Raw genomic sequence first — 11,585 nt, forward strand, 5'->3', positions numbered from 1 at the left:
ATGTTGGCTTAGAAACGGAGTAAACTAACGTCAACCAGCAGTGACCTGTTCTCAGAATGACAAAAACTCAACCACAAACCCCACAAAAACAAAATGAGAGATCGATGTATTTTATTGTCAAACTATACAGGTGCAGTTTTTACCTCGTTGGTTTAGTCTCTAAAGATGTCCATTTGCATTTAAATAAAAATAGTTAGCATATGTTCAAGCTACATGCTGGGAAACTAGCGTGTTTGACTAAAAGACTTTTAACCTTTCTAATGTGTATACTCTAAAACTACAAAATAAATAAATCAGGCTTTTGTGACACTTCAGCTTAAAGGAATGGTTCGGCGTAAAATGATAATTTGAGCATCACATGGTCATGCCACATAATTTATATGGGTGATGAGCCTTTCTCCCAAAGACCGCGGCATTCCGAAGTTGGCTATTTTGAAGTGTTTTGTTAGAAACGCAGCCAATGCAACTGTACGGGGCCAATTTGGAAAATATAAGAAATCGGTTGTTTTTCCGCGATAAGCAAGCTCAAAAGCGCTACATACTTCAGCTGTGTCATAACAAAGGCCTCGTCAAGCAAACCGAGCCACTGTGTGGTTCATCGGACCACACAGCCTTTACAAAACCTGTACAGCTTTTTGCTGTACGGGTCTGGCTTGCTAGGCTATAGGTTTTAATGAACTCTCTGACATTAAATATCTAGTCCTCTCCTTCTCCTTTTGCCAGAACTTTCATCATACAATATGAATACGTTTAGAAGTACAGTTCTGTGAGTGATTGGGCCCACAGTGAGTGGGCATTATGCAATATGCACAGAGAACATAAACAGAAATATGAATGTTTGAGTCTTGAGTCATGCGATGATAACATAATGATGAGCTGTCATTGACCAGCCGGCAGTCATATTTTATTGACTGGTTGGACGCTGATTGTTTTGAACAATCCTTTCTAGTCATTATTCAAACAGTTTACTTGTCAGTCAATGCAGCGAGTCTGGGAGTGCCTCTCTGAAGAATCTGCTTATTTACAGAAAGTTTTGATTGATAATGCTCACAAAATGGCTAATACTGATCTGTCTGTTGGGTCATCACTGTGCTCCAGATGGAAATACTTAATTAACTATTGAATGAATTTTCCATGAATATTTGATGAGAAATGCACAGTGATCAGAGGAGGAATCCTAATCATTTGATTCCCTTGATACTGACAGGTTTATAGCCAAATACATGCAAACCTAATCACATACCTGTCAGTCTTCTGCTTGGTGCTGATTAGATCATTTTGTGATGATGAATATTTTATATTATGTACTAAATATTAGCATGTTAGCATTGTAATTGCGATCACACATTGTTGGCTGATCCTCAAGCATAATGTTAAGGTACAACCTTTTTGTTAAATTGTACATTTTAAGTACTATGTTTATATTTTATTTTTTGAGACAATCTCTAAGTACTTTCCAATGACCCAACCCTGTCTGAGTCTCGCTCCCGTAAATTCATCTTCAGACAGAACAATCTTGAACATCTGAAAATGGAATATATATATTCAATAAAAAAAACCTCTCTCAGCAAACATTGCTCGCCGCAATTTGTTGTCCTTTTTTCAACTGCAGATTTGGTGCTCTGCATACAAACTGCAGCAGGACAAAGTACTTTTCATTTTACTGAGAAGCACTTTGTGAATTGTATCCGGTAAATATGTTGTATGAATTTAGACTGCATGAAGGACTAATGCATAAACCATTCATAGGTGATTGTTATGTTGTTTTTATTGTAGAAATCGGGTTACACAAGTATTCAATTGTTGGTCATTGCTAATTGTAGATCTATCTCTGAGGATGTCATGCCACATATTTACTGTCTTTTGGCCAGTTTGGACTCTGCAACTCACATGGTTCTATTCCATGTAATGTATGTGCCGCCCATGCATTTCTGTCTCCTCTGTCTCCTGGTGGGAGGCATATGAATGCAGGGGAGCACAGGGCAGACTAATCATACAATAGGAACAGTGCTAATAGACTCGTAGCAGAGGGATTTTAGCAAAAATCTGGCGAGGGAACAATCTGAGATATTTCCTGCACTCCTTTGCAGCTTATATACAGTCAATGACGTCCCAATCTTGTCCATTTTATTACATGTGTGATTTTTACATATTGCCTACATTATCAACTTTGCAGACTCTCGTGAAGATTCATTTAATATAGGACTAAATGCAGAAACCAGCTGTGGACTTACTCAATCAATCTGACTTGAGTTATGATTTGCATTCAACCCTTCACTTAAGTTTTCTTTCCATTTTCTTAATATTTCATCACTGTCTTGTCCACATCAGGATATAGCCTCAGGGAGCTGTGGCTCTTTTCTACATTGACTGTATTAGTCTGAGGTGTAGCAATAATATTGAGTCTTTTAGAATATGTAGCATTTTTTTCTATGATATTTTGAAATATTGGTATAGAAATAAGAATCAATCTTTGGATTTACTCCCAGAGGCACACATCAGCTTTCACGGCAGATGCGCCATTCCTTTTTCCTTCCACACCCAGTAAAACTTGTCCTCTTCTCGACCTCTTTGAAATTCTGTTTCCTCCATGTGGTCCACCGTAGCTCCAACGATAACACTGCCGAAGGTTAGAGGGTTCGAGTGCGATGGGTGCACTGTGTTTTGCTAGAATGGATGATAATGTATCCAATCTTATTTTGAACACAAATCCTGCGCCAAGAACACTTTGTTCAGTCCAAGAAGCAAAACATACCAGAAATAAACTGGATCACAGAAGATAAATTTACATTCTAGTCAGACAAGTTGAATTCACAGTGGAAACTTCAATACGTTGAAAACACAACATGTCAAACTGTGTTTGATGCCAAGAACGAACCCGAAGAGCTGACTAATTGAAGTGAAAATAAGTCTTCAACAGCCTGGAAATTCTATAATAGGATGTGCTGATAACCTTTACAGCAGTTGGCCTCAAAGTGAATGTGACTTAATATCAGAAAGAAATGGTTTTATAAGCCTGGGAATCGTGGCAGGACAAAGAGTTTGCTGTCTGAAAGGAAAATTCCAGTTTAGCCATGCCTTTACAGCCATGAGAAAAACTAAGTATACCTCATGAAACCCTTCGACTTTATCAACATGTTTGAAAGAGCAAGCACCTGACCACTTTGAAAGAGCATCTACAGATAAAACTGATACTCAAATGATGCATTAAATTGTTTTTTTGACACCCTCTCCAAATGAACAGAAGTCAAATAGAAGCAGATCTAGGGTCATATTGTAAGAACTGAATACGTTTTTAAGAGCTCCATGAAAAAAAGAATTGTCAGATGCATGCGAATCTTGACAAACAGATTTAAAATAACTGACAGTTTATCCAGGACTTGCTGCCAAATTCAGCCCAGTGTTGTTTGGGGCAAAAAAGACATCCCCAAGAAGCTAAAAATATCCTGGAAAAATGTGTCATATTTATATAATATAATATATGTGCAAAGAGCAGGTCTTTTAGAGAGCAATGTTATTTGGACAGAGCAATCAAAGATAGGTTTGGCCACAATAAAAGTAAACATATGTAATGCAGACGGAAGAAGAAGAAGAAGAAGAAGAAGAAACGTATCTGTGACCCACAGTGATGGAAATGCCATGATTTGAGGCTGCTTCACTGCCTCAGACAGCAGACACCTTGAAGGCCTTCATACGGATGTGAATTTTGCATCATATTACTGATTGCATTATGTTAATATGAAGCCATCCATTTTAGAGTGTATATAGCTCAAAAGTGAATTTAACAACAAGGTAGCACACAGCAAATTAGTAAATCTACCACGGAATGGCTGAAAAAGAGGAGAATGAAGGGTTATGAAACATAATGGTGAATCAAAGCCTATCTGACTCCCACTTAAAGGATGTGGGTAATTTTAAACTGGCAGTACATGCAAGAAAACCCTCAAACATGATTGCAGTTAAAGGATTTTTGCACGAGAGAATGGTTATAAATTCTTACAAAGACTGCGGGATAATTATATAAAATACCAGCAAGAAGCTATTTTTGTTAAAAGGAAAAGAACAGCCGTTAAGATCGAGGGAACATTTTCTTTTTCCACAGTAGGATTAATATTTTTGTTCAATATAAGGCTGATTATGCTAGTTTTCCTTATAGAGCTAGTCTAGGCAATCTTTCACTCCTGGCATTGCTTCAAACAGGGTCATGAGTTCATTTAAAAAAAATCACTATCACTTATTGCACTTTTACAGTCTCTCGACTGCCTCAATTAAAGACATCAAGTACAGTCTTCAAGATTTATTGGTCTTTAGCTTGCTGCTTGGCTGCAAACTGAAATGCATGAAAGCACATGACACAACTTTATATAGCAGATGAAAAAATAAGCTCATAATTACGTCTAACTAATAAGGAACAACTGTTATAAAAAAAAAAAACCTAAAATTATCTTTCAAAATCTTTTTTATGCAGAGGGATTTCAACATATTTTAATATAATGCATAGTTAATACAAGCTAAAAAAAAGATGAATACTTTCTTCTCATCAAAATACAGTTTCAGGTGCAGCCAGCAGGAGGCAGTGTAAGGACACTGCTGTCACCGCATGCCAAATATCAACTTCTTCTGTATATTTTAAATTTGTCAGAGAGCAGTTCCCTCTTCACATTGTTCCAATACAGTGGAAGGTCATACAGCTCACAGGACAGGAAGGTCCTCCCTTGTAGTGCGGTCCATTTCCTGTTCTCCCCTGAGACCTTTGAGTAACAGCTTAGGCCTTTTTTCAGAAGGCGTCATCCAACTGTTCGTGCAGCCTTTCTCCCCTGTTAGTGTGCCTGTGTCTCCTGAAAAGAAGTGTTCAATTTAGATCATACAGCACTGACAAACTGCAAACAGACCCAAGTAAAAGTGACAATTGTTTTGTCAGCAGACTCAGCCTGGCCTGTCATGTCGCATAACGTGTGGGAGGATGCAATGCTGCATTTTGCTGTTTCACTCAGTACCCTCAGTTTTTTTTTCTGTCCTTTTTAAAGCAGTTACTACCAGTGTGTTATTTCCTCACAGTGTTAGTGTTCTCATCAGAGCATAGCCTGAAATGAGATTTGTGTATGACATAGTGTCTACATGCATTATTGTACCTCCTCAGAAGAAATGAGATCACTACTCCACACAGCATCAGCAGGAGAACAAGACAGACTATAGCCGCCGTCGTCCCTCTGCTCTCGGTCTCACAAGGTGCTGTCAACCATGGAAAAAGATATCTGATGAGAAGGGGGGGGGCAAAACAAAACAAAATACAAGCCATCTGACATGGCTGCTCTAAAAGGCCAGAAAGGTTCATTGCAACAAGTCTGTACACTAACAAAGCTGGCTGCAACAACAGGAGATAACAGAAGGTATCCTCAAACACCCTGACTGTCTTTGGATCATCATGCCTCTTGGCAGATACGAGGAATTGCATTTGTCTCGCGTGTTTAGCAGCTGTGGTAGAAGCAGTAGCAGCAGTAGCGGTAGATATTTATTGATCACACACTGGAAAATCCTTTATCACTGAAACAGCACAGCAGACACAATACACAGAACAAAGTGTGGTCGGAACATAGCTCAGATAGACGCATAGCTCAGTGTTAAAGACTTGGATTTCAGAATATCAATAACACACAAAGGTGAGCTGCCTTTAAATAAGCTGGAAATAGATACAGACACTTTTTACAGCCAATTTGATACGTCAGTTAAATGGGGATTAAACATCACTATGACTTTATAATTTCGCATGGGTGAAATTACTACTTCATTCATTGTGACTTTCAATGTTGCAAAAGTATGGCTTTTACAATAGGGCAAAATACTTGCAGGATACTGTACATCACCTATACATCAGTACATGGTCCAACTGGAACAAACTTTTTGAAGCTTTTCTTACTTTAATTTTGAAATTAGGGATTTATTTGGATTTTGCGCTTTCCTAAAATGTTGAATTTGAGCAGAGATGATGTGATAGGTCATGTCTGGTCAGGATGGATCTGACCATTTAGTGGTTTACAGGTCGTCAGCTTCTGTAGCTTCTGGTTTTAAAGTTAACAATTAACAATGAAGAAGAAAATAGGACTTATGGTAGTAGTAACTTAAGTTACTTAAGTAGTAACTTAAGTAGTAACTTAAGGTATGAATGCAAAATGAATTATTTTTTATGATAATTATTATATTAATTATTAGCAATATTTAATCCCAGTACTGTAATATCACATGTATTCTCACTCATTATTGCACAAACCTCCACAGTGACATATTTAAGCATATGCAGTTTTTGATATGTTGTAAATATGATAAGATATGTTTGAAATGGACTGGCAGCCTGTCCAGGGTGTACCCCGCCTCTCGCCCATTGACTGCTGGGATAGGCTCCAGCCCCCCCGCGACCCGACCAACGGATTCAGCGGGTATAGATGATGGATGGATGGATGGATGTTTGAAATGAGTAAACTGAAATTAAGAATGGCTGCCACTTTGTAATGGATTTATCATTTATTAAGTCAAGAACACAAATGTAGCACGAAGTAAAAATGAAAGCAAGTTTCTCAGAACTGTATATCCAGTTGAACAACAACTAAATTTTTTATTTGGTTTGTTTTTTAACTCTGAGAAAGTTTCTGGTTACTGGGATATTTTCAGGGTTGACTCTTCTTTTCTTAGTTTTGGTCTTCAACTCCTGAGGGAAACGTTTCGTATCATTGTAGTTGCTAAGTTCCCCGGTGTATTCAACAGCTTGTGTTGGACTTTTTCTGATTTCATTTGGACCCAGGCAGGTATTGTTCAGTGTGTTTTTATGGTCAAAACAGCTGGAACGGGAAACGTCAAAAGGAAATGAAAATCATGAACACGCAACTTGTGTCAATATGCACAAGTAAAACTTGTGTTTTCTTCAGCCTATTTCAGGATTTGCTATCACTTTGAGCTAAAAAACATACAAACACACATTCTTCCTTACAGGTAAAGGCAACTGCAAAGTAGGGTAATAATTACCAGTTGCTTGATCACCCATTGAGGCCTTTCATTTTATACTTCAATAATTAAGATGAAAGAAAGTATATATATATGAAAGTAAAGATGCGTGCAGCTGCTAATTAAGTAAATAAATCGATTCAACCACTATAAACTGCATTTAAGGGGTTGGAGCACTGTTAATGTGTCATACAAAAACACATTCAAGGCTCCGGCTCGGCTCATACGTACCTGCTGTGTAGGTGGCAGAACTGTAGCCTAGCTTGTTGCCAACCATGCAGGTGAAGTGGCCACAAATGGGACTCATGGTCAAAACCAATATTGTTCCATCTTTGGAGACATTTCCCACTGTCCGGGGGATGGCGGCTCTCTCATAGAGCCAGCTGAAGATGGGTTCCGTCCCCCAGGCCTCACCACAAATCAGGGAAGAGTGAGACACATTGATGCTGACAGACACATGATGAACTGCCTCTGCAAAGACATATGAAGAAGTTGAGGTCAATAATGAAAATAGGTATGTAGATAAAAAACTGAGAGCTGGATAGAAACAAGAGGTGTAAAGTGTTCAGCCCTGGGCATCTATCTGTTACAAAGTAAGAATAATGGTGCATGCCTGTCCAAGAGGGTCCAAGACAAAGAATCATGAGAGACATTTAATGCTGTCAGGAGAAACTGGCTCAGGTTCAGAGACAATAATGAGATCAGAGAGTGAGGTATAATGTTGGAAAATGGGATGATGGAAAACCCTGGAAGCTGAGAGAGCAGATGTAAGAGAAGAGTGGAGCTGATGAATTGATACCGTTAGAGCCGGCAGATCTGAGGAAAAGCAGAAAACTAGAAAGCTACGATGAGACCAAAATCATCCAGAGGGACGGAAACAAAACCAGAGAGAAAAGCAGAGAGCAAAGCCTCTAGGCAAATTTAATTTCAAGTGTTAAATTATTAAATTAGACATCCACCTTTAGAGGGAAACAATGTACAGTGGTGTGAGATTAAAGCACAGTCACTGTACTTCTGGTAATGTAGTACTTAACTCCCGAGAGGCCGGAGCACATCAGCTACTTTCCTGCCAGTGACTTATGTGCAGAGACAGATATATATTTATTTTTCATAAACCACTGTTGCAAGATTTTCAAAGTGTTGCTAGTAAAAAAAAATATACACTTTGATCAGCCATAACTTTAAGACCACTGAGAGGTGAAGTTTGTAACGTTATTCAAATGCAATGTTCTGCATCCTGGCATTCAAATTAATGTTGCTTTGACACCTGACCAGTCACACCACCACATGGTAACAGCACTCCTGTACAAAGCAAGCCCAATCCACAAAGACCCCACAGAGCTCTCAGGGTCGATTGCTAATGACATCCTGACTGGTCAGGGTTCTTTTGGTGGCATGAGGATGACCTTCTCAATATTAGGCGGGTTAGATGTACTTAAGTATTTCCAAAAACTGACTGTTGTCCTCTTTCAGCCCCAGCATCAAGTGACCATATATTCAAACTGTGAAGGAATCATCTACAAGTAAGGCTGTCACAGATATTTATTTAAAACTGATTATCACTTAGACTTATTTTTGCAGGTAACAGTTTGTCTACTTAATAAACTTCTCAAATCCCAGCTTCACAGAGCCCATGAGGTTGTCTGTAAATGGTTTATTTTGTCAGATAAACTAAGGCTTAATTCATTTTAAATGAATTGTTGTTTCCAGTGTGAAAGGTAGAATTTGAACTTCAGTTTTTTGCTTATACATAGTATCAAATGTGGCTGCACGACTGTGTGGTGGTTAGCATTGTTGCCTCACAGCAACCTGCTTCAAATCTCTGCTGGGGCCTTTCTACGTGGAGTTTGCACGTTCTTCCTGTACATGTTTGTGCTCTCTCTCCGGCTTCCTCCTACGCGTTAGGGTAGCTGGTGAAGTTAAATTGACCCTTGGAGCGAGTGTGAGCATGTGGGGTTGTTTGTCTCTGTGGCCCTGTGATGAACTGGTGACCTGTCCAGGGTGTTCCTCTCGCCTGATGTCAGCTGGGATAGGCTCCGGCCCCCCGCAACCCTGAATTGGATTACGTGGGTATGGAAAATGGATAGATGGATAAAAAAGCCCCTAACTGATTCCAAAAAAGGAAAATGACTTATACAAAAAGCTGTTACCTTGGTCAGTAGAGAATGTAATAAAGTGAGTCACCACATACAGTCATTTAAAAAAGTTCTCACACGCTGCACATCGTACTGTACCGTATTCCCTGACGATGCAGTGCGCAGTGGTCTTGGCCCCCGTGCGATCTGTCACAGTCACAGCGTACACGCCGCTGTCTGCTCTGCTGTATCCATTAATCAGAAGTGTCGTCTCCTGCTGCTCGGTGTTCACATGGACGTTTGGCCTCGTACCAGGGCACTTCAGGCTGCTGCCAGGGCATGTGGCCAGCGTCACTCTCACCGGATCAATTCCAGTTTCAGGCTCCTGTTCCCAGGTTACCATAGAAATCTCTTCCAGGGGACCCTGCACCATCCGGGCTTTCAGAACCAGGCTGGAGCCAGGGATTACATGCACGGGCTGCTGATTGAGGATGTGCACCGACATACACTGGAGCCCATGTGGCACTGAGGACAAATATTGGACCATTTGTTATTACATGCTCTTCAATGCCTCCATACAGTATTTTTTTTTGACTCAGCTGATGAGGATGACCTGAGTTTTGTATCTTAAAAATGCTGAATGGCACAACTCAGAAATCTCTCATATGTGTATGAATGTACTGTATGTGGCTACGCTCTGTCAATGATGTCAAGTGATTTATGGTGCATGACAGGCATGCTTAATGTGATATCCATCAAGCCACATCAGTATCTTAAAGTCTGTGTCAAAGCCTGGTAAGCTTGTATGCATTTACCAGCAGGGCTATAAATCATGTGTCTTGACTTGATCGGCAGACGAGGGAGGAAGTGTAAATAATGCAAGTGCGGTTAGTAATGCTAGAGGCCGTTTACCAGCAGTGTTTTGTCAGTGCACAATGGTGCAATATCTAAAGGCTGCTCTTCCTGTGTATTTTGTGTGAATGAAAGCGTACTGCAGTCTCATCTTGAATGCAGAAGAATTGAAAAACACATCAGCACGAATGCTTGGAAATATTTTCTTTCTTTGGCTTCAAGCAGTTTTTTTTTAGTAGAAATGATTAGGACGGTGGCTACAGCAAAAAGCCTTACTCAAGAGAAACAGTGGGGCAACTCTCCAGCACAGGAAATATTGCAGATCCATAACACCTGCTGATGTAGAAAGAGAGCAGAGAAAGAGAAATTTGCCCATGACCTCAGCAGCAGCTCACCAATTCCTCTGTACTTGGGCAGCAGGGATGCCACTGCAGCAAGAACAACAACATCTCAAAATGCAAAATTAAAATGAGAGCACGAAACAATCAAAGCAGCATGCACCACTATTAGAAATGTAACCCAAATGTTCAGCACATCCCTTTTTCTCTTTTAATTTGTTTGTGAAGCATCCAAATAACAGGATTGGCACTGCAGACTCTAAAGTCAGAAACTGGAACAAAACATGGATGAAACTGCTGCCAAAAAAAAAAAAAAAAAAGAACCCACTCAAGCACAGCAGGTACAACAAAACACACAGAGAGAAAAAAACTGACACAACGGCGCAGGAACACAACCTGCATGCAATAAATCTACCCTAGAGTTCGTCCTCTTGTTGACCTTGAAGTTTACCACATTAAAACCAGCGAGAGACAGAATCACCTACCGATGCAAAGCTGAGACAAACCGTACAGCCGGGCAAGAGTTCCACGTTCTCAGGGTTTAAAGTCCAACAGAGCTCAGTCTGCCAGTAAATCTATGGCCCTCGATGAAGTAATACCTCCAAAGCGCTTGTCATTACATTATAACAAATGATCAAATTCAAACAGGAGTAAAGTTATGTTTTTTGGACCTACAGATCACTTATCTGGCTTGTTTCTCTTCTTGTTAGGTCCAGCAAATGTGTGTCTGTGTGTGTGTTCCATGTAGGCGTCACCTTGTTTTCAAGCCGTTTCTTCCCCTTTCACCCCCACCCTCCCTTCCTGAACTTTCAATACTTCTTTCTGCTTTGTGCTTAATAATAAGTGAACTCTCCATTGTAAAAATCACTCCCCCTATTCCCACCCACCCTCCTCCTTTCTCCGAGCTGTGTCCAAGCGTCTGCTCCCAAGCATACGCTCGCTCAACAATGCAGCGTGTTCGACTGGACTTTCACATAACTGTTGTTGTGCTTTTTGTAACAAAGATAAAACGCAATGGTATTCTTTTAAAGGAAAAAAACGCAGCCTCATGAAATAGTCTTTGTACTTCAGGCTTCTTATCCAGCAGGAACACCATTTGCCCTGCAGACACAATACATTGTCTTGGCTTTGGACTGTAACGAGGACATAATACAGTACATGATTCACTCTATTCTTATTTCTTCCAATAATTGTCCCTCGGCTGTAACTGAGAAATATCTTCAAGCACGTAAAGGGAAATGCCAACAACTTTATTCCCTGGGGAATTTCATGGAGCCACTCTGAAATTAACATTGTATTCCATCCTTATGTAACATGTTTGAAT

At 40.0% G+C, this 11,585-nt stretch overlaps 1 protein-coding gene across 4 annotated transcripts; it reads right to left on the bottom strand.

Annotated features, from left to right (window-relative positions):
- Positions 1-3,530: 3,530 nt before the first annotated feature.
- Positions 3,531-10,998, bottom strand: LOC142380834 (uncharacterized). Of its 4 annotated transcripts, none has more exons than XM_075466754.1 (6): positions 10,747-10,998; positions 10,200-10,256; positions 9,231-9,596; positions 7,228-7,467; positions 5,133-5,232; positions 3,531-4,838 (listed from the first exon to the last, which is right to left on the bottom strand). In XM_075466754.1, exons 2-6 carry the CDS (start codon positions 10,249-10,251, stop codon positions 4,778-4,780), a joined length of 819 nt encoding a protein of 272 aa, XP_075322869.1. In that variant the 5' UTR covers positions 10,252-10,256; positions 10,747-10,998; the 3' UTR covers positions 3,531-4,777. The 4 variants fall into 4 exon arrangements, with proteins under 4 accessions (XP_075322869.1, XP_075322868.1, XP_075322870.1 ...); XM_075466753.1 differs by having other exon boundaries at positions 10,200-10,259; XM_075466755.1 differs by lacking the exon at positions 10,200-10,256.
- Positions 10,999-11,585: the final 587 nt, after the last annotated feature.

This window comes from Odontesthes bonariensis, chromosome 5 (assembly GCF_027942865.1).
Source record: "Odontesthes bonariensis isolate fOdoBon6 chromosome 5, fOdoBon6.hap1, whole genome shotgun sequence".
NCBI lineage: Eukaryota > Metazoa > Chordata > Actinopteri > Atheriniformes > Atherinopsidae > Odontesthes > Odontesthes bonariensis.